This window comes from Dipodomys merriami, unplaced genomic scaffold (genome assembly GCF_024711535.1).
Source record: "Dipodomys merriami isolate MVZ:Mamm:240054 unplaced genomic scaffold, mDipMer1.0.p SCAF_2, whole genome shotgun sequence".
NCBI classification, from domain to species: Eukaryota; Metazoa; Chordata; class Mammalia; order Rodentia; family Heteromyidae; genus Dipodomys; species Dipodomys merriami.
The window spans coordinates 41,930,636-41,958,487 of NW_027203381.1; the positions used below are offsets into that span (position 1 = coordinate 41,930,636).

General features: G+C 42.8%; 1 protein-coding gene and 1 long non-coding RNA gene across 4 annotated transcripts; one reads left to right on the top strand and one right to left on the bottom strand.

Moving 5' to 3' along the window:
* Positions 1-10,959: 10,959 nt before the first annotated feature.
* On the bottom strand, positions 10,960-20,413 carry LOC138832103 (uncharacterized). Of its 2 annotated transcripts, XR_011373509.1 has the most exons (7): positions 20,303-20,413; positions 19,731-19,875; positions 17,404-17,539; positions 15,560-15,678; positions 15,061-15,201; positions 14,546-14,648; positions 10,960-13,402 (listed from the first exon to the last, which is right to left on the bottom strand). It is a non-coding gene; the product is annotated as an uncharacterized lncRNA (long non-coding RNA). The 2 variants fall into 2 exon arrangements; XR_011373508.1 differs by lacking the exon at positions 14,546-14,648.
* Positions 19,812-26,866, top strand: Adcyap1 (adenylate cyclase activating polypeptide 1). 2 transcript variants are annotated; one of them, XM_070029479.1, is made up of 5 exons: positions 19,812-19,889; positions 20,226-20,336; positions 22,433-22,564; positions 22,906-23,004; positions 24,163-26,866. In XM_070029479.1, exons 2-5 carry the CDS (start codon positions 20,227-20,229, stop codon positions 24,350-24,352), a joined length of 531 nt encoding a protein of 176 aa, XP_069885580.1. In that variant the 5' UTR covers positions 19,812-19,889; position 20,226; the 3' UTR covers positions 24,353-26,866. The 2 variants fall into 2 exon arrangements, with proteins under 2 accessions (XP_069885580.1, XP_069885581.1); XM_070029480.1 differs by lacking the exon at positions 19,812-19,889 and adding an exon at positions 19,913-19,984.
* Positions 26,867-27,852: the final 986 nt, after the last annotated feature.

Sequence of the window (27,852 nt, forward strand, 5' to 3'; positions counted from 1 at the left end):
CCAAGCCAAAAAAAGAGAAGAAATTCTGCCTGAAAACTATAGCATCAATTCATGCCCAAGAGCTCCTATCTTGCCAACCTGCTTTATTATTGATTTTGGACTTGCCAACCCCTACAATTGTATGAACCAATTTATTTTAAAAAATCTTATTCTTTGGGATTTCTGGAATTCAAGTAATATAGTAGAGGAATATGTATGTATATCCCACATATATATATACACACACACACACACACACATACACACACACACACACACACACACACACACACACACACACATATATATATAACTTTTTAAATTTATTTTTGTCTGAGACTAGGACTCAAATTTGGTACCTGATCCTTTCACTCCTTTGTTTGTGCTTTTCAGCTGAGCCACACTTTCCAACTCCTGAAGAATGAGGAACACACACACACACACACACACACACACACACACACACATCGTGCAATTTTGTTATCACCAGATGAACTTGTATGTAACTAAACAGACCATGAACATCTGGAGATATTGAAGATGGTTTAGGCTTACATCCGTCAGAAGTAGTTTTTGGGATTGGAAAAGAACTCTCTATGAAAATGTTTAGGCCTAGGATGGCAACTAAACTTCATTGATGTGACAGATATGATGGATTTCATGTGCACAGATTGCTGTACAGAGGAGGATTATGAATGTGGGCTTAGGGGGAAAGAGTGCCATGATTAATCACCTGTGTCTGCCGTGGGACAGTGAAGGAAAGTATAATGCATGAGCCAAGCACTTACTACTGTTTGATATCCTCTTGTAATTTTATTTGTTGATTTGTTTGCTTTCTGTCACCCTACCTCCAGAAATAAGCTCCACGCTTCATGGGCCTTGTCTTCTTTAGAGATTCATCTTTGGAACTCAGGACAATGTCTAGGTTTGTAAAATATTCAAAAGTATAAAAATATTTATAGATGTCCAGAAATACATTCTTAATATATTCTCTGTTCTTTCCCTAGCTTATGCTGGTTTTAATGTAATTTCAATAAGAGCCAATACTTTGTAAGCTCTTATTTCCAGTGTTGGCTACATAAATCGTTTTTTCCCCCCCTGGGGAGGAGACTAGGGCTTGAATTAAGAGCCTGCGCTTCCTAGGCAGGTATTCTACTATAGGACCACACCTCCATGTTCCCCATTTTTTGTGATGGTTATTTTTGAGATAGTTTCATTTCCTGTCTGGGCATGTGCCTGGCTTGGGCTCCTCCTATTTTTCACTTTCCACCACAGCTGGATGACCCGCACACACCACCACGTTGTCCAGCTTCCATTGAAAAGGAAATTTGCAGACTTTTCTGCCCAGGCTGGTCTAGTATTACCTGCAATATTGTTAGTATTCTCTTCATTCAGGCTGAATCAGTCATTAAGCAATGATTATATTGTAAGCCAATTAGTTAATGTTGGAGATACACACACACACACACACACACACACACACACACACACACACACACAGTAAGCTCAATTGTTTTTACTTAAAATAATCAGAGAGAAAAACAAATGTTGCAACTCAATGTGATAGATACTTAATAGGTCTACATTTGTGGTATAGAAATGATAAAAAAAGGAATTATTATTATTTTTATTTTATTGTGAAAATACTGTACAGAGGGGTTACAATTACATGGGCAAGATAATGAGTACATTTCTTATCAAGCATTGTAGCCTCCTTTGCTTCCCCTTCCCATTCTTCCCCCCCCATCCTCCCTGCTCCCCCCCACCAAAGTTGTAAAGTTCGTTTTTGACATAATGACTTGTACTTCTCATTGTTGCAATGGGTCCACCTGTATCCCAATTTAAACGATTTGTTTTTCACCTTCCCCTCCACAAATTATACTGACATCAAATACAGTGAAAGCAGGGTTTATACTGTGGGGGAGGGGGAGGGACATACAAAGCAACAAAGAAGTAATCTTATAAATGTGTTAGAAACAATCGCACGAAAGAAAAAAAAACATTTGAATACATATCTTAGGATTCATTTCCCTAACATCACCTTATCTGACCTTTTCTGCTTGACTCAGACATATACTAGATATTGCAAATAAGGGAAACCATGGGACCTATGTTTCTTTGGGCCTGGCTTACTTCACTTAATATAATTTTTTCCAAGCCTTTCCATTTCCTAACAAATGGGGCAATGTCATTCTTTCTGATGGAGGCATAGAATTCCATTGTGTATATATACCACATTTTCTTGATCCATTCATCTACTGAGGGGCATCTGGGTTGGTTCCATATCTTAGCTATAGTAAATAATGCTGCAATAAACATAGTTGTGCTGGTAGCTTTAGTGTGGTCTTGTTTGTAAACATTTGGGTAAATGCCCAAAAATGGAATTGCTGGGTCATAGGGGAGCTCTGTGTGAAGTCTTTTGAGGAACCTCCATACTACTTTCCGTAATTATTATTTTTTTTACTAATTATAGAAAATCAGTTTTCATGGATTTTGTAGATTTTGACAAATAAAGGCAAGCTTTCTGATAAAGAAAATAGCTTTGAAAAAGAGAGAGAAAGATGGAACTAACGTCAGGGTTTATAGTAGGATGGAGGGAGTCCCATGGTTGAGACGAATAAGGCTAGATTTGTACTTTCAATATGATAACCTCTATGAGCACTTGACATGTGGTTAATTCAAATTGGGACTTGCTAGTAGTATGAAGTATATCTTAGATCATGAAGTCAGTGAGTAAAATAATGAATTACATCATTAAATGATTTTGCATGTTCCCCCTGTCCCAGTTTTCTTTCCACAGAATATGAAGGTTGTCTGGGCTAGCATGTGGGGCTATGCTTCAGGATATTCTTCTTTCCAGTGGTAGCAATGGAAGGAATGCTTTGTACCCAAGGGAAAGATAAGTTCTTTTCCATGTTGATCCTTGCTTAGGTCCCAGTGTGCTCAGCTGTTGAATTCATCATTCAGGACCTGAATGGGTCTGAGATATAGCCCTTTGTTTTCAGCAGCTATTGCCTGATGAACTTTAGACTCCAGGAGCAGCTGCAGGTGACTTTAAAGGTGAAGTGAGTCTGATGCTCAACAGGGATTGGCCTTGTTCCCTGGGCTCATGGTGCTCCTGCAATGGAAAGGAATTCGGTTTCAGGAAGCCTTTTCTACCTTGTTTGTCTTCTGACTCAACCATTGCCAGCAAATAGTTAAGTTTGCTTTTTACGGATAACTCATATTCATGGCCACATGGTGGGTATAATGATTATAGGTGGGCTTCAAGGGATGTCAGGAGTTTAAAAATAGTTATTCTATTAATTTTTTTGTGGTGCTAAAGATTGAATCCAAGGTCTTATGTATGACAGGAAAGTGCTGTATGCTACTGGGCTATACCTCAGCTACTTATTTCATTAACTCTTATTAATTTATTAATCTATAAATTATATTCACCATGATACATAATAACATAATACATAATAACAGCACATTACTGCTTTGCATAATTTTACCAGGATTTGAATATATTTAACAGGAGAAATAAATTTTTTATTGACATATGACTAAGAAGGAAACACACAAATCTCAAGTCTACTGCTTAGTGATTTCATTATCTGTGTGTATATCCATGTAACAATCACGCAGATGAAGATATAACACAGTTCCAAAAGCTCCTTCCTGGTCAATATTTCTCCTTCAAAGGTTTATCATTATAACTGCTACCATAGATTATTAACAGCAATGATTTTTAGCAACTTTTAAAACTGGAGCCATGGGGTGGTAGCTCATAATCCTAGCTACTCAGGATACTGAGATCTGAGGATCTTGGTTTGAAGCCAGCTTGAGCAGGAAAGTCCCTGAGATTCTTATCTCCAGTTATGGTACCAAAAAGTCAGAAGTAGAGCTGTGGCTTAACTGGTAGAGCAATAGCCTTAAGCAAAAAAGCTCAGAGACAGCACCCACACCCTGAGTTCAAGTCCAAAAGCCAGCACAAACAAAATAAAACAATACAAAACAATAACAACAAAGAACTTGATAATTTCTGTTTATAGCTACTAGCTTGTTTTATTTCAAAGCAGTGTGGCTTTCAAAGAAGTGGTAACATCAAAAAACCATTATTCATGCCTTTCAAGACCTTGGGAATATATCTGAGAAAAAGCAAGCTACAAGTAGACATTTGTTTATGTATTCTAATTTAGTTATTCATCTACTGGGTGAAATCTGCTACATGCTATGAGCAATGAGGGTGTGTGTGTGTGTGTGTGTGTGTGTGATATACTATCAATTCCATTATTCACCATTGTGGGATGGAAAAATACTAGCTTAAGAAAAAATTATAGTAATCGCATGACTGAACTAAGAGTCTTGTGTTTTAGCCCTGATGCCTCCTCCTTCTCTTTTAAAATTTTCCTGATAGACTCCGATGCTTTTACTCTGGTTGCCATTGTTTTCCTAAGTAGCCAGGATTACCAACTCATGCTATCACACTTAGTTTGATTTTTAGATAGAATCTCACTAACTTTCTTCTTGGGCTGGCCTCAAACTGCAATCCTTCTTGTTTCCACCTCCCAAGTATCTGGGATAGATGTGCTTACCATGCCCAGGATAGAACCTATGCCCTGAGATACTGTCGCTGTGTTCCATCTGAATAGTATGATAGTCCCCTTTCACTTTCCCTCTTGGAGACTCTGAGTCATGCAGTTTCCCTAAAAAATTTTTATTTATGTGGCAAAACATTTGCCTTTCTGGGATAGCCTTATTGACTAGGTGTCTGTTGTGTGAACCTGCAGGAATGACTGGCTGTCACATACTGTTACCCTTAGAGTAAGTAAACTGTACAGACAGCTTTGCACAGAGCACTCCATCTGTACACCAGACAATGAGCTGGTGTAGCAGTTTGTTGTTTTAAAGCACTAGAAAAATCATAAGATTGAAGATCATTTAAAAAGTAGTAAAGTCAGCAACTGGCTTAACATATTATACCCCGTGGCCACTTCTGTTCAGCATGCCTGTTATGGCTGTCATCATATCTGGTTCAGTTATATTTATGTTGTGCTCCCTTTTCAGAATGCTTCCTAGTATGTTTTAAGACACTCCTTTTGTGTAGTTACCTTGTGAGCAAGGCTAGTCTTTATTTTTCTCTTCTTCAAGAGAAAAAGTGCTAGTGAAATGGAAGTTGAAAGCAAGTGTACGGTTACAGAAGTTTTGCCAACACACATAGGCAGAAGCAGACCCTCTATTCTTTATGATGAGCTTTATGTCACCATATTAACTAAGTGTATTAATGGGCCCAGGACATTTTCCAGCATTCTCAAGAATTAGTATCAGGAAGGGGCTGGGAAGGTTGCTCAGTGGTAGAACACTTGCCTTGCATGCCTGAGGCCCTGGGTTCGATTTCTCAGCACCACATAAGCAAAAAGAAAAAAAAAGAATTAGTATCAGGGGGAAAACAAAGGAGGAAGTAACAATGCTGGATAAGAAATGTACTCATTATCTTGCTCATGTAACTGTAACCCCTTTGTACAGTATTTTCACGACAAAAAATTTTTAAAAAGAATTAGTATCTTTTTTTTCTCTAACAGGTGGTGTTAGTGAGCCATGTTATCTGCATTTGTTTCCTAAGATAACTATAACAAAATACTCTACAAACTGGGTGGCTCAAGTCAACAGGAAGCATTGTCTCAGAATTCTGGAGATTAGAAATCAAGATGATGGAATGAATGACCAGGCTCTTCCTCTATCTGAAGGGAAGGCCCTTCCTTGCTTTTACCAGTTTCTAGAAGCTTCAGATGTGTTTTGGTTTGTAACAACCTAATTTCAATCATAATCTTTCTTTTGTGAAAAACCAATGTTTGTGTTAAAATTTTTCCTTTTTATAAGGCACCACTGGTGTTGGGTTAGGGTCCATTCTAGTGACTTGACTTAAAGCTCTCTACTTCTGCAAAGACAGGAAAGAACTGCATCATAAAGAAGCCAAATGCTAAGAAATAAAAAAAGCAAAAATAAGCCAGATGAGCTGCCTCTAAATAATGTAGGATAAACTTCACTTTCAAGATAACAGTTCAACAACATTCAGCACAAATTCGATTCAACACATTCAATTAATCTTATCAGTGATGACTTCCACACAACATGAGTCACTATGTGCCCTGATAGCCATGGTTGATAGCTGCATTGCCTGACTCTCCTCTTTTCCTGTTCCAGCTGAAACTTGCCTTTGCTTAGCTCGATGAGCAAAATAGGTTGATTTGGTTTTCTTTCTGTTGACCTAGTTTACTTTTAGCTTGCCTTCCAAATGGAGGTCAAAGGTCAGCATGATGAAAAAAATCAAATATTTGAGCTGAGTATAAAACAAAAAGAAATTTGAACAAAGAGGACGTACATCTCTACTGGAAATGTAATAAAGAAAAACTGCACAGGAGACATCCCAAAATGAATGTATTGATTTGTTATAGTGTATTTAAAAATCCATCTCAGGACCTGGGATGTAGCTCAGTGGCAAAATGCATGCCTAGTAAGTGCAACATTTTGTTTGCTCCCCAGTTAAAAAAAAAGAATCTCAGAATTTTTCTTTAATATTTTTTATTGTAAAGATACTGTATAGAGGAGTTACAGTTAAATAAATAAGGTAATGAGTATATTTCCTACAAACATTATTATCCCCTCCTTTGTATTTCCCCTACTATCCCTTTCCTCCCCACCTTCCCAACACCTCCCTCCCTGCCTCACTGGAAGTTGTAAAATTCTTTTTCAACATAGTGTCTTGTATATCTCATTGTTACAATGGGTCAACCTGTATCTTTGTTTTAGCAATTTGTTATTTCCCTTCCCCTACCCAAATTAGAAAAATGTATATACAAGATTCAGGGCACCAGAATCAAATACAGTGACAACAGGAGTTGTGCCATGGGGGAAGAACATGCAAAAGAAACAAAAAAAAAATCACATAGAATTGTTTCTTATTATGAAAATGTCCATCTATGTTTAAGAAAAAGAACAAATAAACAACAAAAAAGAAAATAAACATAATCAAGATTTCCCTCCACAATTCCAGTACTAGCAATGGACATTTTTTGTTCTGGTATATATCCTTCCAGACGTACAGATTTGCTAATTTTTTTTAGAAAATTGGTATTATACATGGGAGTTTATAACTTCAGTTCTTGTTGTTATTTGTTTTTTTGTTCCAGTACTGGGGCTTGAATTCAGGACCTCATGCTTTTGCTTGGCACAAGGATGATACTCTACCATAAAATCACACTTCCACTTTCTGGCTTTTGGCTGGTTAATTGAAGATAAGAGTCTAACAGACTCTTTTGCTTGTGCTGGTTTTGAACCAGAATCCTCAGACTTCAGCTTCCTTGAGTAGCTAGGATTTTAGGTGTGAACCACCAACTCCTGGCTGGGTTGACTTTTTTTTTTAATTTAATTTTATTGTCAAGGTGATGTATTGAGGGTTTACAGTTTCATATGTAAGGTAGTGAGTACATTTCTTGTCAAACTTGTTACCTCCTCCCTCATTTTTCCTTACTTCCCTCCTCCCCAGTCTCCCTGCAAGCTGTACAGTTCATTTCCAACATATCGTCTTGTGAGTATCACTACTTCATTCATTCGCCCTTTGTCCGTTGTCTCACCATTTTGTTGTTCCCCTTCCCTTCCCTAATTTAGATAAACGTAAACAAACGTTTGTATATACAAACATATATACAATACCCAGGGTACCAAAATTAAATACAGTGACAACAGGGGATAAACCATAGGAAAAAATAAAAGAAAAAAAGAAATCACAGAGTATATTAAAAAAATCACTGACAAAGAAAAACCTATTGTTTCCATATCTTGGAGTTCTATGCTTCCATCAGAAAGAATGGCATAGCCCCATTCATAAGGAAATGGAAAGACTTGGAAAAGAGCAGATTAAGTGAAGTAAGCCAGACCCAAAGAAACATAGATCCCATGGTTTCTCTCATTTGTAATAATTAGTATATGTCTAGGATAGTCCTAGCAGATGACCAGAATAGCTCAATAGCTATGCACATAAGACTGTATAAGATGATGCTAAACGAAATGGAGTCACTCTTTGTTGTTGTTGATGTTGTTGTTGTTGGTGTGGGGCTTGAACTCTGGGCCTGGGCGCTATCCCTCAGCTCTTCAGCTTAAGGCTAGTGCTCTACCACTTGAGCCACAGTGCCACTCCATTTTTCTGGTGGTTTATTGGAGATAAGAGTCTCATAGACTTTCCTGCCCAAGCTGGCTTTGAACCACAATCCTCAAATCTTAGCCTCTTGAGTAGTAGCTAGGATTACAGATGTGAGCCACCTGTGCCTGGCAAGCTTCACTCTGTTTAATGACATATTATAAACATGTCTCATATCATTTTAAAGATTTTTTTACAGTATCATTTCATCTTATTTCATTTTATAATGGATATTGTGCTTTGTTGTAAGATGTACTAAAAGAAATCTAATGAATTCCCTATTGTAGGACATTTGCTTGTTACCCAATGCTCTGCAGTACGATCAATGGTGCTGTAAATGAGGTTGTAGTTAATCGTTGGACATATTCATCCTTGCTTATTTCTCAGCATAAATTCACAGAAGTAGAATCAGTGGGTTAATTTATGCATAATTGACAAACTCTTCTCTGGACAAGTTGGTTCAATACATACTCCTGCCAGCTGTGCTTGAGGGCATGTTTCCTAGTGTGTTTGGTGGTGCAAATAAGTAGTTCCAATTTTCTACATTAAAAATATTTTTTGTGCTTGTCTACCATGTTCATGGCACTGGGTTCATCCCCATCATTGCACAAACCAACCAACCAACCAGCCAAAAAACAAAAGCAAGCTTTTAGAAACAATGTATGCATGTGTAAACATTAGTGCTACCTCTAACAGATCAAGAGAGTAAATGAAAAATACACAGATATAAAGGAATATGACTATTTTATTTCCTATAGAACAGCAGGACACTGCCTACTTTGAAAAATGAATAATTTATTTTTTGTGAAGAAATTTTTGTTGCCAATGTGCTGCTTAATTTTGTAAATGGCCTGCTTTATGTCCTTTAGGGCTTTTCAGTTACATGTGAGTGTATTTTCCATATAGGTAAATGTTCTTCAGATCATTTCAGTATTTTGAAATTTAAATTCCTTGTATTTAATATGTAATGCCAACTCTTTCTCTGAATTTTTACATCTGCCATTTAAATTTATTTTTAGATTTTTCTTTTTGTTTGAAACAAGGTCTTACTAAGTTGGCCAGGATAGTCCCTAATTCTTGAAACTCAATAATAACAAGTGTTGGTCAATTCATCAACTTCTTTGATGGTTAATTATCAGTTAAAAGTTTCCCTTATAACCAGACACTCTGAAAATCTTACAGGAAAGGATAAGGGAAACAGTAGGGCTCCTTGGCATGGGTGGAAACTTCCTAAGGTAAGATTCAGAATCACAACAAACCAAAGAAAGACTGGATAAATGGAATGGGATTGCATCAAACAGAAGAGTTTCTGCATGGCCCAGCACATAGCTAGCAACATCAATAGAAAGACCACCAAATGGGAGAAGATCTTTACTAGTTATGCATCTGACAAGGGCCTCATATCTAAACTATACTTAGAGCTCAAAAACTTAACCCTCCAAAAACGAACCCGCAAAGAAACAATAACCCAGTGAATAAATGGGCTAAATAGTTAAAGAGAGACTTTTCAGAAGAAGTAAGAAGGGCCAATAGACACAAGAAGAGATGTTTAACATCTCTGGCTATAAAAGAAATGGAAATAAAGGCAACATTGAGATTCCACCTCACCCCAATTAGAATGGCCATTATCAAGAAAATTAACAATAACAGATGCTAGACGGGATGTGGCCAAAAGAAAACACTACCACACTGTTAGTGGGACTGTAAACTTGTCCAAAAACTCTGAAAAGCAGTTTGGAGACTAAACATAGAGCTTCCTATTACCCAGCAATCCCACTCCCGAACAATTGACCATAAACCAAGCCACACTAAAGCCACCATTACAACCATGTAGGTTGCAGCATTGTTTACCATAGCTAAGATATTGAATCAATCCAGATACCCCTCAGTGGATGAATGGATCAAGAAAATATGGTATATGTACAGAATGGAATTTTATGTTTCCATCAGAAAGAATGACATTGCCCCATATGTAAGGAAATAGAAAGACTTGGAAGAAAATATATTAAGTGAAGTAAGCCAGACCCGAAGAAACATAGGTTGCATGTTTTCCCTCATTTGTAGTAATTAGAATGTACCTATAAATATGCTAGCAAACCCAGTGGATAATAAAAGATAAAAATTACACTTGGACAACAGGACTCTAAATATTCACATAGTGAGACTAAAGGAGGATATTCTTAGGAGAGGATCACAAGGACTCAATATGATCACAAAAATGATGCTTATTGAAATGAACTCCAGGAAATGGAAACAAGAGGGTTTTTTAAATTGTGCTGTTTGTGGTTCTTTTTTTCCTGTCCCCTCCCTGCCTTTGTTGCTTCTTTTGATTCCTGTACCCTTTGTCTTGTATATAAGTTTAAGTTTATCTGATTTGTGGGTGTGGTAAGTACAGATATAGTAGGATAAAGGGTGAACTAATTCAGCAGTGATATTCACTAGACACTATGTTGGAAATGAACTACACAACTTGGGGAGAGATAGGAGAGTCTGGAGGGAAAAACTGGACGAAAATGAGGGAGGGGCATGACAGTTTTAAAAAATGTACTCATTACATGCCTCATGTAATGGTAATGCCTCTATAATCACCTTTACAATAAAAATAAAAATTTTATAGTTCTAAATGTAAATATATGTATATTATATAAAATATATTTCTAGTTTTTGTGATTTTACTTGTGTATTTATATCCATTTCAATGTATTTTGGAATATGAAGTAGCAGTGTAATTTTTCTTTTTTTTTTTTCCTTAAATGGTTAGCTATTCCAGTATTCTAGTCTTTGCACTGGAATTTGGATACTAGTACTTATTTTTTATATTTATATACTTTAATCTATTATTTTGCCAGCATGACATTGGATATTTTGTTTTGCCTTGTGTTATGATACTAGAGATTGAGTTCAAGGTCTCATGCAAGTGCTCTAACCCTTGATCCATGCTTTCAATCTCTAGGCCTTCTACTTTTAAGCCTTTTTGTTGTTGTTGTTGTTGTTGGTTGTGGGGTTTGAACTCTGGGCCTGGGCGATGTCCCTGAGCTTTTCAGCTCAAGGCTAGTGCCCTACCACTTGAGCCAGAGTGCCACTTTCGGTTTTCTGACTGGTTTATTGGAGATAAGACTCTCATGGACTTTCCTGCCTGGGCTGGCTTTGAACCTCAATCCTCAGATCTGAGCCTCCTGAGTAGCTAGGATTACAGGCATGAGCCACCAGCGCCTGGCCTTTTTTGTTTTGTTTTGTTTTGTAAGTGCTGAGGCTTGAACATAAACCCTTGAGTTTGTTAGACAGGTGCTCTACCACTTGAGTCATGCCCCCAACGCACTACAGTATTTATATTGATGAAACCTTTTAAAATACCTGTGAGTGAAACCTTATTTATTACTTAGCTCTGTTAAAATGTTCTTGGAAATGACAGTTACATATAACTTCATTTATTTTACAATGTCAGTGGAAAAGCAGAAACAGTTCTTCAAACTTAGGTTAAAGCTGATGTTTTGTTAAACAATCATAGCTTTAAAAAAAACAAACCAACAACTATGCCTCTTCTCCCCTTGTAAATGATGTTAGTTATACAGCAACCTCAGGGAGGCGAGATGTTAGGCAAAAGTACACTGACTTGTGCAATGGTCAGTTCCAGGTCTGAAATCTTTCTTCATACTTTGTTAGCTGTGGGTAACTTAATTAACCTTCACAAGTTCCAGTTCTGCATCAGCAAAACTAGGGAGAAAACTACTAAACCTGTTTCACAGGACAGTAAGATTAAGTGAGAAAACATTTTCTAACACAGAGAATATTACTGCTATTGCAGGAGCTGAAGAAATGTTAATTTCTAGTGGTCTATGATCTATTGTAGAAGTTTTTCATATACATCATCTCATTTGACTCACCACAGTCTTGACTCACCCTTGATCATATGGCTCTGTGGTATTGAATTACACCATGATTTAATATATTATGATATCATGGATTTTGAATGATAAGCTTAAACTATTTTTTTTTTTTTACTGAAAACATCACTAAAACTTTTGCTGCATTCTTTAATATAAAATCATTAAAATCATGGCATGGGGCAGTAAGACATTAGCCTTTTGAACTACTTGGTAGTAGTATTCTTGGTAGTATTCTTACTACTTGTAAGAATATGAACTATGCTATTAATGTATCTGTTTTTTAGGAGCACATTTATTTTATAAATCAAACCCATAATGTGGGATATGTTTCTAGTCTAGTCGAGCCAGTTTCAACTGATTTCAATTGCATTAAGTGTACTTTTTAATTGGAAAATTAGTAAGAAACCAATTTACTTCTCAGTTGAGTAAAGTCATAGATTAAAGCTGTTGTGAATAATTTTGGTTTATAACAACTGTAGCGAAAATATGTAAGCCAAAATAACATACTCTGGTCATTAAGAATCTCTGGAGTTACTAAAACTTGAATTTGAATTTGGATAAATACCTGCTCTTTTTGAGCCTTAGTTTCACATCTGTAAAATGGAAGTAACATTAGTGTCTATAAAGCATGTTGTGAACAGACATGGTAGCACAGTGTTTGCTAAGTCATTCTTTTGTTGTTGTTGTTGTTTAAAGCAGACCAAGTAGGTTTATTTGAAAGTAAAAGAAATAAGGACTCCTTATGCAAGGAGGGGTCTAGGAATTGGGTGTCACAGTTTTTCTCCAGAGTCATTAGATTTAGGGTCCCTTTCTTCTTCCTCCTAAGGGCAAGCTCCTTGTCTGGTTGGTTAAGAGGCAGATGGGAACGTGCTTCACCAGGTCTCCTGATTGGTATTGCCCTCCCCTTCAGAGCACAAGCATGTTAGTTCCCCTATGATTGGATACTGTCTCCATGTGCGAGTATGAAAGGGGTTTTTGACTGGTTTAGGCTAGAGATGTACCATAGCCCCTAAGGGCATGTGTGCCTGTGTGCATTTCTTGCTGCATCATTCCATCTGCCATGTTGGAACCTGTCCTAGCTGTCAGCAGCTTCTATCCTTAACTTTTAATTAATAGGTCTAACTTCCTTACTCTCAGATGGTATACCTAACCACCAATAGAGAATGAGGGTGGCCACTGCTTTTGCTGCTTTCTGTTGAGAGAGGGTGGAGTATGAAATTTGGGATCCTTTGGGAAGGTCTAGGTAGACAGGACATGGTCTATGCATTATTGCAGTGGACCAGGGTACAACTTTGGAATATAGTTCATATGAGGCTCCATTTTCATGACCATTTGTAGTTTGATGGACTCCAATCTAGAAGAAACAAAATTAGGAAGAAGATTGTGAATACAGGGGCCAAATACTAGCAAGACTCAATATTGTTGTTGTTAATTGGGCAACATTGCACAGCCCCTTTGAAGGAAGATGTAAGGCAATTTAAAGAAAAAGTTTTCTGCTGGGTGCCAGTGGCTCAAGCCTGTAATCCTAGCTACTCAAGAGGCTACTCTGAGGATGGCGGTTCAAAAACAGCCCAGGCAGGAATACCTGTAAGACTCTTATCTCCAATAAATCACCAGAAAACCAGAAGTGGCACTGTGGCTCAAGTGGGAGGGTGCCCACCTTGAGCTGAGGGACAGTGCCCAGGCCCAGAGATCACCCCCCACAACTGACCAAAAAAAAAAAAAAAAGAGATAGAGAGAAATAGTTTTCAAATAGTAAACTCATGATAAATATAACATTTTCTATGAAGATGCTAAGTTTTAATAAAATAATCATGCCTGTATATATTTTGTTAGAAAGAGATTATTTTTAAATGTATTTGTATGGACTGACAATGTAACTCAGTAGGAGAGCATTTGCCTAGCCTGTATACGTTTGTGTTCAATTCTGAGCACTTAGAAAAAAGTATCCTAGCTGGACATGGTGGCTCAAGCCTGAAATGCTAGCTACCTATTTGGAATATGGACATTTGGTGTTTGCCCTTCAAGGCCAGCCCTGGGCATAAAAATTTAGAACGCTAGCATGTAGTGGCTGGGTGCTATGGCATCCATCTATTATTCTAGAGACAGAGGAAGCACAATGACTGAGGATAGTTGTGGGAGTCTGTCATCCCCAGCAATGTTGGGAAGCAGTAGTAGGAGGTTTGTAGTCCAGACTGGCCTGGACATAAAGCAGACCCTATATACTATAGTCAGAAAGGACTGGAGGTGTGGTTCAAGTGGTGGAGTGCCTGAAGCTCCGAGGCTCTGAGTTGAATCCCCAGTACTGGGAAAAACAAAAGAGAAAAGTATTTACAGATACTACCACATGCTAGGAATAAGGATGATGAAAAGCAAAGTCTACAGAATTATTACAAATATATTTCTACTTGTTGGTAAGACAGTCTGGGGGCAGGGAGCAGAAATTCGAGATGTTGTCAAATTCAAAAGCAATCTCATCTGGTTTGCACCTAAATACCTTGCTTTATTTTTCAGACAGTTCCCTCTTTCAACATTTTCAGGAGCTGATATTGGATTTCATGGATACTTTCCAAGCTTTTTCACCAGTATTTAGGCCTTTTCTGAAAAGAGAATTTAAACAGAAGAGGAGTTTCCTTCTCCTTAGTTTTTAAGAGGCGATGCTCAGGAAATCTCAGGAGATTTGGGCAGATGCTGCTCAGTGAAGTCTGGGGTATATGTTTATGGCATTTAGTAAATTCATGTTTATATTATTGGGCCTTAGAAAAGGCATACATGTGGGACAATTGAAATCACCCAAAACCACAGGAAAAGTTGCAACCTGTCTTCTCTTGCTGTCTACTTTGTGCCTTAAAACAACCCACAAAATTTCTTGGTCCACTGAGGACCAATGAATATGCAATTCTGCCATCTGTGTTAGAGAGAAATGCTTTGCTAATGTAGTTTGGTTGTTTTCAGAGTATGTGAGGCATCACACCCTGAAGGTCAGAAAAGTCGTGACTCTTATCAGCTCACCAGCTTCTTATTTCACAGTGAGTTCAGGAGATCATGATGCATGCAGTCCAGTAAGTGATGGTCATGATGTTCTATTGCAGAACAGTTGGGTTTCCCTCCAGGTGTAATCGGCATGAAGTGAGTCATTAGTCACTGCCTTTGCTGGAAGAGTCAGAGGAGAGAAAGTTGAGAGTGAAATTGAATACAGGGTTATAATCCACTTTGTCATTCAGAGGAGAGGATAATGTTCTGCATCAAGCTTGTTCACAAAAAGCACTCACTAGAGCCTAGTGAAAACTGGCTGAGAACTGGCTACGAAAGAACAGAATGAGAGTGCATAGTTTTCCAGTCTTGATGCTTTATATAAACATTTCCTTTTAAATGGTCAGCCTCAATCTGTTGGAGTGGGTGGTGAAGGGCAATGTAGGCAGGCACGTAACCAAAGGAAGGGAAAGTGACTCATGTAAAGTACCAGGAGGTGTAAGTGACTGGGTCAGGAGGAAAGGAGTGGAAATCTTACCTAGAGAATCGAGTCCTGCTTCACTTGCTCACCAGTGATTTGCAAATGGGGTCTGGAAAATGATGATCAGGATGAAGATACGCACAAAACTTTCTGTTTAGGTTGAGGAAAGTAAGGGCCTAAGTAGAGATGGTTCAAAGAGCTGGAACTTAGGAGCCAAGAGAGTACAAATACTATAGCATTCACTCTTGTGAAACCATTTACAAATCAAAGTGACTAGACATATTCTTCCTGTTACAACAATCTACTCCAAAGGCTAAAATAATTCTTTGAATTGAGGGTTGACTCAAAGTCCAAGACTTGGATATCAGAAAGGACATCTCCAGGATGGGGGTTGGGGGAGGAAATAATTCAGGGAACTGGTTAGTTCGACGTTTAGCTACATTTGCCATATCAGATCAGAAATTGTTTTCCTATCTGAAAGGACTAAGGATATAAAACAGGAACTATGTCCAACAAAGTCTTTCCATATACTTTGGCCCCGAACATCATCTTCAGTCACTCTGACTCAGGGAACACACAGGTGAGACTTTTCTTTGTGAGAGTTTCTTGGTTCCTTTAACTTCTCAAACTGACCATTATTCCAGCTATAATAACATCCCTGACTTTGCTTTCTTCATTGGGAAAGAAACTTTGCCAGCCAGGCAAATGATAAGGGGAAGGAGTGGGGTTGTTGGGAAGAAGGCTTGACATTTCCTTTGTGTTCTCTGTAAACAGGAAGTCCCACTTCTGGACCCCTCCCCACCTGAGTCATTTATAGTTATATTTAGGAAATCTGGAGGTTTTACCAGGCTCTGAACCTCAGTCACCGCAGGAGGATATAAAAATCCCTTTGTGTGAGAGAAACTGGGTAGGAATAAAATAAAATTAGAAGGCTCTTTGCCCTGTTAGGTTCCTCCCCAGTCTCCTCTCCCTCCAGCCTCCCTGCTTCTCTTCCTAGCCCAGGGTGCTTTTTGCTTTTGTTGAAGGGTCCTTTGGATCGGTGGCTCAGCCCAGCACTTTACGCCAGGTTTGCTGGGGTCCAGGCTGACGGTCCTCTCCTCTGAGCTCCACAGAGGTCTCGGAGACCAAGTCCACCTCCCCTCACCCCTTCCCACGCAGAGAGCAAATTCCCACTCTCCAGAGGGGTAGTTAGGGAGGCAGTTTTGGTCTTTGAGGTTTTACACCTTCCAACCTAAAGAAAGCTTAAAGGGCCTGAGCTCTTGGCCCTTGGCGGTGGACTTGACAAGTGAGGTGGTTGTGGGACCCTGGGGCCTGCCTTGGCTTCTCCTCCGCCAGCAACCTTCCCTGCTCCCCAGACCAGTTCCCTCCACCGCCAGAGATCGAGGAGCTGGACGCTCCCTGCTGGGACGGTGCCTAACGGGCCCAATTAGAAAGGCTGCTGAGGGTGGGACGGGGTTGGTGGTTAGATCGTGGGGCCCCGGCAGATGGCACAGCTTTTCTGGAATTCAGTGACCAGGAACCGTGAAGTTCTCGGCTTAGTCTTTCACTCCAGCCTTTGCAGTTCAAGCCTACAGGTTTCTGAGCTTGGGGCCGCTGGGCCCCAAGTTCCCCTCTCAGAGTCCCCACACGGGACCAGTGCAGGTGACACAGACTTTGCAAGCCGCAGACACCTGCAAGGCCCTCCAACTTCACAGTTCATCCTCGCAGATTTTCCCATTCGTGGTTTCCCCTATCATAATAGGCGGTCAAGGCAACCAACTCCCCACATGGTGGCTCCCTTTACTAACGCTGGATGGTGACTTGTGCAAGGAAATCTTGGAGATTTTCAACTATTTCTCCAAATTGAACTCATTTCGGAATTCGCGTGGGAGGGCTGAGCAAGGATTTTTAATGGGGCTCACCTTTGACGCGAAGCGGGGCGGAAGTCAGGAAAACCACAGTAGGGAATAGCTTGGGGCACTTTAGTAAGAAGGATTTCTCGGCTTGATTATCCCGTCCTGTTCACCGCAGGCTCTTTGTGTGGAAGCTGGAGCTGAGCTGAACACAGAATACACGTCTGTAAACTCTGCAACACAAACCGGCCAACATATGCAGCCCAGACAGAGAGATACACATCCATGTACATAGGAAGCTTTCTTGAAGATGGGTGATCCACTGCATGGCTAGGAGGAAAGTCAGAGAAAATGAACAAGTTTGGGCCATTCATGGCCCCAACTAGGCAAACAAAACCTTGACTTCTTGGAGGAAGCACTAAATCTCAAGAGTAGGAAAGTCATTAAGAATGGAAAACATTTTGTCTTGGAAAAAAATGATGCAGAATTAAAAATAGCTTATTTGAATGTTAGATCCAAATCATAGTAACGGGAAACACTCCCATTTGATTGTAATTTCCTCTAATTTGTGTAAGATCCAAATAATGAAAATGCACAATAATGGTTATTTTCCTTTAAAAGAAATAAGACCCCTGATTTCTTACTGGAGTAGACATAAATTTCCTTGAACTGCTCAGGGACTTGGAAGATCCAACATAGATGTGGTCTTTCCTTATTGCTTTCCCCTTCCTATGTCATTTTAGTTAAAAAAAAATAATGAGTGACTCCTAAGGAAGGGATTTCTGTTAGAAATCCTCAGTGAATAAACTGCACTAGGAATTCTCCTCCTTTCCCAGCCTGCCTGTATTTCTCTACAGAACTCAACTTGTAAAGAAAGTGTAAAAATCATATTTCTCACTCTCAAAATCTTAAAATTTCAATTCTTGTGGAAAACATGACGCCACAGTTTCAATTTTTGAAACCAGTAAGATCCACAGAAAGTGTGAAGGTGTGCAAAGAGGAAATTGAGAGACCCAGAAGTAAGGACTTATGAGAGACAGAAAGCTCTTTTCTGAAACCTGAGGCAGGGTACGAGAGAGTCGTCCACATTAGGGTGTTCATGGATGCAGCAAAGGGGGGAATATTCACCTGGACACTGGGGTAATTTAGACAATGAACTGCCACATTAATAGTCCTATTACCAATGCTTCAGATTTAGAGGCTCTGGTGAAAATTAAAGCAATGGCAATTTTCAACATTTGGAGCATCTGTGCCCCAACAATTCAGCACCAAGAACCTGGAGAGCTCCACTGGCCTATCTCTGGGGCCTAGCCTAAGCTTTATAATCAATCTACTCCTAGCCAGACTGTCAACGACAGCCAGACTCATTAGAGATTTACTGAAAATCCTCCAAGACTTCCCTTTAAAAACAAAACGACTTCCACATTTAATTGTCTATCTGAAAGAACATACGCAAGAAATTAGGAGATCTAAATTAAATTTATTAATAGGAGAGCTTGATGGTGCTTAATTCCAGAGGCCAGAGCTCTCATTGGTAAGGCTTGATTGAAAAAAGAGAGAGAGAAGACGTACAGGAGGCTTACAGTTAAAAAACAAACAAACATGACTTTTACCATTCTCCAATTTCTTTGCATTCTTTACCTGTCCTTGAAAAGTGGGTAAAATTGAAAACCATCAAAATAATTGGACTTTTTAAAGATTGGTTTGTATGAGTGAAAGGTGTTTATGAGAAGTCGATGACTCCGGATTTTATCATCCTAGAGGACAGCACAGAATAGTTAATATGTTCCTTGAGGGACCAGGATGCTGACGTCTTTTACTGATACTCGATCATTACGTGACTGAAGAAAAAAAAAAAGGAAGTCATTTCATGAATAAAAATCGGAGCGCAACAGTGCAACAAAATAGTCTGTACTTAAAGGCAACAGGCAGACAGATGTTGACACAGACAGCTCTCCTGAAGCCATGCTCGGATAGATGGTGTGCTAACTGCACATATAAATACCAGCAGAAGGCCGGTCACCTCTGCTACCACTGGCAGCAGCCACAGAAGCAGCCGCACCTCCAGAGGCAGCCCGACGGACCTCAGAGCCGAGAGGGCTCTGCCGACTCTTGCAGCTTCCTGACTCGGTAGAGGCCGGCCGGCTCCGCAGCCAGCCCTCCCCCTTTTCCTTCCTCTCCTTTTTCTTTGACTTTCCCTCTTTACCTTTGACTTTCCCTCTTTTCCTCAATCTTGATTCTTTCTCCCAGTGGACTTAGGGCCACTTCCCCCCCTCCCTCCTGCCGCCCCCTTGGCTCATCTCCTTTCTTCTACATCTCTCTCCTCGCCCCCTTCTGTCGGTGTCACGCTCCCTCTTAGTTCCGTGCGTGTACAAACTTTTGACCAGAATACTAGCCTCAGCAAACGAGTCCTCCGGCTGCTGCGCATCCCTGCGGCTTCTCCTTAGACACCGACGCCAGACGGGGGATGCTTCTCGGATTGTGATTCCAGCGCAGAAACTCGAAGGAGCCCTTTGCCCGCCGTCCTACTTGGCAGCAAACCTTCGCCAGCAGGGGTAAGAGTTGAATAGTGAGTGGGAAAAGATCTCAGCGAACTAAGCGACTCTTTTGCCTACGGCTATTTCTTTCTCGGTCTGGTATAGGCATCAGGGTACGAGTTAGTGTTTCCAGGTCTGGCTAGTTACTGGGCACTGAGTATATCCATACATATCCGCCCTCCCCCTTCGTAAGTCTAGCAAGTGGCCAGGCGCACGAAGACTCTGGCTAAGTGGTATTCAATTCCAGGAGCCAGAGCTTAGCTCTCTCCCCTAGCTCCGGAGTTTCTTGGGGCAGGAGGTTGGAAGGCCAGGGCATTCTCACCCGTTGCGTGCCCTCTTTTCTATCCTGCGCAGGATGACCATGTGTAGCGGAGCTAGGCTGGCCCTGCTGGTCTATGGGATAATAATGCACAGCAGCGTCTACTGCTCACCTGCCGCCGCCGGACTCCGTTTCCCCGGGATCAGGTAAGTCTTGGACACCTAGGCTGGGCTGGGGCTTTTCTTCGCCGGATGTCTCCTGGTCGTCTTCCTCATCGGATCCAGCTTTGGCTTTGCCCCCCCCCCCTTACCCCCATCCCCACCCCGTCCCCTAGCCCACTAAGTAGCGGACGGGACGCACGGCGGCGGCGGGGGGGGGGGGCTGGGCGCCCCTCCTCCAGCCCCCCGGAGCCCAGGGGCTCGGCCAGAGCCGGTGAGCTCAGGCCCCTCCCCCAGCCTGCTTCCAAGGAAGGGGTCGGTGCGGGGTCCCCAGCTTGGCTTCTTCCGATGATGTTCCAAGAACTTGGGCTCCCAGAACTAGGCCTGGGGTTTGTGCGTGCGACTTGGCTTTGTTCGGGCGGCTTCGGGACTATTGGGGCGGGGTCTCCCGCTCTCCGCCCTTCCTCGGCCGCCCGTTCCAATTCTTTGCCCCAGAGAGCTTTCTTTCCAGGGATCCGGGTTCCAACCAGAATTTGAGTCCCCACACTATCTTGGGGCGGCGTGTGTGGGGGTTGCTGGCCGGTTACGGTAAAGGAAAAGCGACTTGGGAGAAGGACACTGCGAGGGGGAGAAAGCCAAGGAGGACAAGAAAGCAGGCAGGCAGGCGGGAGCGAGGGGAGCGCCGAGCGCATCTCACGACGCTGGAACCTTGGCTTTCTTTCTTTCTTTCCCCCCCACCCCCACTACCCCGTTCACCCCGGGTTTCTAATCGTGCAGCGCTGCTTGGGTTCCTCCTGCAGCCTCAGAACCCCCCCCCCCCCCGCCCGGTGTGCGGGACGGTGGGAGTGAGTCGGGCGGCGAAGTGACTGCGCCGCGTGGCGCTCGGGGCAGGGCGGAGCGCGGGACGCGAGCGGCGGGGCCACTCTGGGAGCCGCGCCCAAGACGCTCCGCGTTCGGGGAGCGCTGACCAGCGACGTGGCGGCAGAGACCGACTCTAGATTGGGCGTTGGGACCCTTGCATGTGGACTCAGGGCAGAAAGTGGCTAGAAAGACCCGGTCACGGAGGGATTGAGCTCTCGTCCGGCTGCTCTGGCCTCTCCAGGGATGGAGGAAAAGCAAACGGACGGACCAAGGGGGACTCCAATCCTGTTTAGTGAGTGCTACCTGTCCCGGACACTCGCCCAATCCAACGGCCTAAAGCGATGGGGCTTTGCGTGTTGGCCCATCCGCTTTGTATCAAGGATGGAGGAGGCTGATGCGGGACGACTTGTGGGGTCGCCCAGCTCCCCGCAGAACATGGATTTGCCCTGTAGTCCCTTCCCCTGCTCCGGGAAGAAAGTGAGCTTCCAGTGGCCCCGGCCACCCGCCCATCCCGAACGGATGAGCGTAGACTGTTTATTTCGTGGATTAAGAAGAAAAAAAAGCCCCCTTTACTTCGCCTCCAGCTATTTTTCAAAGTTCCACGTGCCTGGCGCTTCTTCCCTGGGTGGAGAGGCACGGGCGTGCTCCGACACAACGGGTCGCCAAAAACGGCTAAGTTTAGGGGCATCTATTATTCATGTTCCTGCCAGATTTTCTGCGGCCCAGAATAGAAGCTCGGAGGTTCTCCGTGACCTACATCTGCGCAGGGAAAGGGCTCCCCGGGGCTTAGAGGCTTTGGGTGGGGGTGGCTGGCGGACCTGGCCACCGCACACCCCGGCCGCCCGTCCTCTCCGATCGGAACTTCCCCCTTCCAGCCTCCGCGTGGGTCGCCGCTTCCCTTTGGGGGCCTTTCTCGTCCCCTCCCTCCTTCTCTTCGCTACTTGGGGCGGGGGGGGGGAGGCTGGGGCGCCAGGAGGGGTCGGGGAACGGTCCTTTTCAGTGGTCAGGTACACTGGGACAGCTTGGACTCTGTTTCTCGCAGCTCGTTGAGGCGGTGACCGGCGAGGGCAACCCTGTATCTGTCGATTGGGGGGCGAGGGGGGGAGGTGGAGGCAGACGAGTCGGTGGGGTTAGTTCCTCCCGGCCACTGCCCCACCCCGGCTCACCCAGGAAGGACCCTTCTTCAGCTGGGGGATTTTCGCTGAGGAAGGGACGATCGGAACGATCGGTGGTGGCAGCTGGGGAGGGACTTGAACTGACCACTCCTTCTGGCTACCCTGCAGGCCGGAGGACGAGGCTTACGACGAGGACGGAAGCCCGCTGCAGGACTGGTACGACGCCGAGCCGCCCGGCGCCGCGAGCCCCGCCTCCGCGCTGCACGACGCCTACGCCCCGCTCCACCCCGCCGGCCACAGGTACGGCCCGCGCCGCCCGGGACGCAGCGGGCCGGGGCGGGGGGGGGGCAGGTGGGGGCCCGCAGAGGGGTGGGGTGGGGGCGGGGGGAGCGTTCTTCTCGGATCCCACGGGAGCGACCGAAAATTAGTAGCGGGGAGTGTCCAAGAGGGTGAGCCTCGGTGGGCGCGGAGCCCGGATGCAATCCCTGTCACCCCCAGAGGCCAGGACGGATTCCAGACCCGAGCATTCCAACTCGGAAACTTCCCCAGAGAAGCTCCGGGGTTCTCCGGAGTCCCCCAAGCTGTCACTTGGGGGGACCGAGGTAGTGACCCCTAGGCCCGCACTTCTGTCTTCTCGTTAGAGATGTCGCCCACGGGATCCTTAACATGGCCTACCGCAAAGTGCTGGACCAGCTGTCCGCCAGGAAGTACCTGCAGTCCCTCGTGGCCCCGGCTGGGGGGTAAGAGTTTGGGAAAGAGTTAACGGGCGCGCGTGTGCGCGCGTGCGGGCCGCGCAGGGTGGGGGAGCGCGCGGGCCGCGCACCCGCCCGCCCCGGCCTCTACGTCTGCGCGTGCTCGTGGGGCGGGGTGGGGCGGGGTGGGGTGGGTGTGCATCTGTCTGCGACCCGGGGTCGGGTCGATGGGGGAACTGGCTGCCCAGCGCAGCTTTGAATTTGGCGGAAGACCTGGAGACTCGGTGAGAGGGGAAGAGGTCAGGAAAACTGGGGACTTGGATCCGTTTTGGATCAAAAGAAAGAGAAATCAAGCGGTCCCTTCCCCAGCACCCCGAGCCTTTCGGGTTCCAGGGAGGCTTGGCTGTCATTTTCTTTCTTTCTTTTTTTGTTCTTGTTTTCTTTCTCTTAAGCATGCCATTTTTGGGGGGAGGGAGGAGAGGCATTGCCCTTGCTGGAAATTCCAATCGAAGTAAACAAATTCCCCAAATTTGGACACTTCAGGCAAACAGTTTTCGCTCATGCCCGACAAACCCAGAGCCCAGGGCTTCCGTGAAGGCCATCTCCGCAGAAGGCCACATTTTCATAAAGCCCACGGGAAGACAGATTACATTTTCGCAATGAATAATTCATGCGGTGGAAAAAAATATTGCCTTCAGCCTGCCGACTTATATTATGATCACGTTTTTCAAGTTAGCGTGCGGAAGGAGAAGGGGTCCTGGCTCTTGATTAGCCATTGGCGGGATCGATATAAACTCCATGGCAGCGGCCCACGTGGCACGTAGGGCCCATTGGTCATGTTCTTTGTAGCTGGTGGTGGTAGTGGTGGTGGTATATCTGAAGATGTAGTTAGGATAGTTTAGCACCAATGAACGAGTGGTGAACTGTTCAAAGGCAGCGTTTGGAGAAAGGGAATGCGGTTTTTCTGGGGCGGGGGAGTCCCCAAAGTCCTGGGTGGGGAGGGAGGAGTTGAGGGGGTGGGTGTCTCCATCTCAGCTCGCGCCCCCTTGGCTGCTTTTGCTGGCCACGGATGGCGATGGGCGGGTAGGGCGAGCCCCGTGCGCTCCCGCGTGGGGTGGGGTCCGCCGGCACCCCGCAGCTATTGAATCTGTGTCTCCCGCCCCGCCACCCCCTTCCTCCCCGCCCCTCCCCGTCCCTTCCGCGCAGTGGGAGCCTGGGCGGCGGCGCGCACGACGACTCGGAGCCGCTCTCCAAACGCCACTCGGACGGAATCTTCACGGACAGCTACAGCCGCTACCGGAAACAAATGGCTGTCAAGAAATACTTAGCGGCCGTCCTAGGGAAAAGGTATAAACAAAGGGTTAAAAACAAAGGACGTCGAATAGCGTATTTGTAGCTCTGAGTTACCGGCTACCCCCGTGTACACAGCAACCCTGACACAATGAAAAGTCGTTTTCCAAACCGAACAGTCATCTTCGCTCATGTGTTCTATTCAAACATGTATTTATGTATGAAGTAAAGCCATTAAATGGATATTTTGATAATAATATTGTTTTTTTTCTTTTTACAAAGCACTAGAGAATGCACAGATATACTTTGTGGACCAATTATTGAGATATATTATAAATCTATATATTAAGAATATATATAAATATATAGAGGAAAAATTCATACAAAGCGTGCACACCGATTGAAAATTTGCCTGAGCTGTTTATGTTTTTATATAAAATAAATAGAAAAATAGACAATCATTGTTTTGAATATTACTCCTATTTTTGTAAACTGGAATTAAAAGGATAGTATTTTTATCCACCACAAGCCTGAACATATTATTATGGACCATTTGCTACTGTACATAAACAAATGCTGCCCTGCTCCAGGGAGATTTTTGAGGTGATGATTTGGAGAATTGCTGAAGGGCATCTTTCCCAGTGAGTCTCTGGGGCAGGCTGCTCCAATCCCGGCGTAACTAACTCCAGCGGGCATTGCCCACTTGGCTGGGTGATAATTCCAATACTTTGGCTTTCTTTGAATCTACTTTTATGTGTTTTTGTCTCTCTTCAGACTCTCAGCCCAGGAAGAAATTCTAATAAAACAGCAGCTCGATCCAAATTATGCTTTTCCCCAGATTTCACACCATTCCCCACAGGAAGAGATGAGGAACTGCATAGAAGAGAGGGAGGAGGGAGGAAGAGAGAAAGGGAATGGAGAGGGAGAGAGGGAGAGGGAAAGGAAGAGAGACAAGTAGCTTTTGAGGGGGAGGGGAGCAGCGGGCAGACAGACAAACTTGGGAGAGGAAGCTGTCTTCTCTGTAGTTACCCATCCACCAGGGAACCTAATATCCCAAAGCTAGAGCAATTGGATCTAAGTGAAGGAAATAGTCGTATATTGGAAAAGGTAGAGCACAAGGCAGTGGGAGGACCTTGTAAGACGGACTGGTTTTAGGCTGCCCAGTTTTGGGAATCTGGGGACAGGTCCAGTCCTTTCACAGGTCCACTGCCTAACTGATATTTGGGTGCTGGGTTAGTGGAAATGGATGCAAAGTACAATGTGTTTTTCTCCAGTGCTGTCCATGCTTCTCATCTTGTGAAATGGCCAGGATTTTCCCCCCACCCCCACCCCCTTGAGCCCTGCTCTGTAGAAAGCACCGTTTTCCTTTCGACTCCTCCTTCCTATCCTCTTGCACTGTTTAAGTATAGTTCACCATTTTTACATTCATTTCTCTTAAACTTGTGAATGCTTCTCATGTTTTACTTTTTGTGTGATTGTTTGATGCAAGCAGTTATTGTAAAGTTTAGGAACCCTGTGTGGCTACCACTAATTCTGCACTAAATATGTTTGTTTTCTTTTGTTTCTTGTTTCTTGAGTTTGTAGGTAAAATGTATTTTTCTACATTATGGCTTTATTGCTTAGTAAAATTTATTTCATAAAGTGAAATCTTTGTCATATTAGAATGTGTAGTGTTCATATGTTGCTCAGTTTGATTAACTGATAAACCACTTAAACCTCATCTTCATATATATGAGTACTATCTTATATCTGTGGTCAAGAGTGAGGTGAGTAAGCTCCCACCATCCACCCTTGGACCCTTTCTTGGCTAAGAAAGCATGTCTGTATCCTGTCAATTTCGTGAACATATAGACTAATCTTTATAAACAAAAGAACCATCACCCAGCAACCAGATCAAGCAGCAACTTCCAAATTTCAGGCACATTATTTTTTGGAAAAAAAAAAGAAGAAAAAAAATACTAAGCATTAGTTTGTAAAGTTCAAAGGACCTTTCTTTTTCCTATTTGGATCTGATCAGTATGAATCAGTCTTTCATCAAAGAACACAGAATCGTATTTGCATTCCCAGGCCAGATGGATGCTGCCAGGAGATCCCACTGCAGACAGTGAAAACAGGCATTCGATCTCTGCCTGAGTTCTGCTACAGGATCAATCTTTCTTTAATTCTGCAGGCTCCTCAGGCTATGTGACGTGGGATGCGGTTTGCAGCTTTAGTGCCTTTCTTCGCCTTTTAAATCGCCACGAATCACAGATGGCTATTTAGTGGCCCTATAATGCTGCAACACATCAGCTTGCATTTTAGTCTTAATTATTTGTTTTTTGGATAATGGGCAGAGTTTTCTGTGTTTGTGTCAGCTGTTAGTGGTGAAATAGGGCTCTAGTTAACCTTTTATTTATGAAGTCTCATTTAGTGTTCTCGTGGCTAGTTGCAAGCATTTTATAGTGATCACCTAGTTAAATCTTTTGTATACTTTTTAGAAATGCCAAGAGCCTTACTCCACTGGAGCAGATTTATGATATAGTGATAATTTAGGTAGATGTTAGTCTTGAAGCTCTTATTTTGTGTGCAACTGATTATAAAAAAATCTTAATCAAGTATTATTACACACATGATATCTATAAGTAGGACTTTGATAACTGTTATATAAAGTGTGTAAAATTTGTATGAATAAATTTTTGTAAACAATGCAGCTTGGTCTAATGTTTGGAGAAAAAAAAGACGTTGAGGAAATAACTACTTTAAAACCTTTTAAAGTATTATATTTCTTTAGCACCCATAAGATGGTCCATGTCTGGAATAGCTATCTATCTAAACATCCATGTATTTCATCAACTCTTCTCTAATATCTGCTGGATAGGTTACTGGATTCAACTAAAAATTTAATGTAGTTGTTCAGATTGCAATGCCCAAGAAGATATTAAGCTCATAAATAGGGTCAGATGTTGGAACGTTTATGAGACACACAACTTAGTTTCCATCCCTTAGTGTGCATATACATTGTTCAGAATTCAGAAAGCTACCAGCAATGGTGGCAGACTGCAGAGCTATCTAACATTGTTCTTTAACAAACAGCTCTGTATACTAACTGGGCCTTGATATTTTTGCATGAAAATGATATAAATAATCACTTCAAGAGGTGTTAGAAAGTCTTCAGAGATATACAGTCACCTCTGACTGAGATGTTTTGGGCCAAAGGTAAAAGAACATGATCAAGTAAGGGGTTAACTAGGTGCCTTTAAAAGAAAATTCACTTTGAAGCCCAGGACAAGAGGTGAAAAGTCATTTGTGGATCATTTGTTGGTTCATACTTACAAGCTTTAAAGCAAAGCTTTCATATGAAATTACCATAATTCCCCAGTCTTTGTGTACTTTTGGGTTAAAAAAAATGTAATGACAGTCACTTATAGTAACTTATATCATTTAATTTAAAATGCTACCTTTTTACCCTAAAAGCAAATGTGCTCAATTAGTAAGTCAATAAATATGTAACAATAGTATTAAAGGAAGGCCAGAAGAATTCAGAATTGTTTTTAGAGCTTAGTTTAGCAGTTGAGACCCATAATTATGTAGTAAAGTTTACAAATAGTATAGAAAAGTTCATACCTG

Bases quoted from the DNA above. Each gene is read 5' to 3' on its own strand.
- Adcyap1 (XM_070029479.1), top strand. From the start codon at position 20,227: ATGACCATGTGTAGCGGAGCTAGGCTGGCCCTGCTGGTCTATGGGATA. The intron at 22,565-22,905 runs GTACGGCCCGCG...TCTTCTCGTTAG, and splicing joins CTCCACCCCGCCGGCCACAG to AGATGTCGCCCACGGGATCC. The intron at 23,005-24,162 runs GTAAGAGTTTGG...CCTTCCGCGCAG, and splicing joins CTCGTGGCCCCGGCTGGGGG to TGGGAGCCTGGGCGGCGGCG.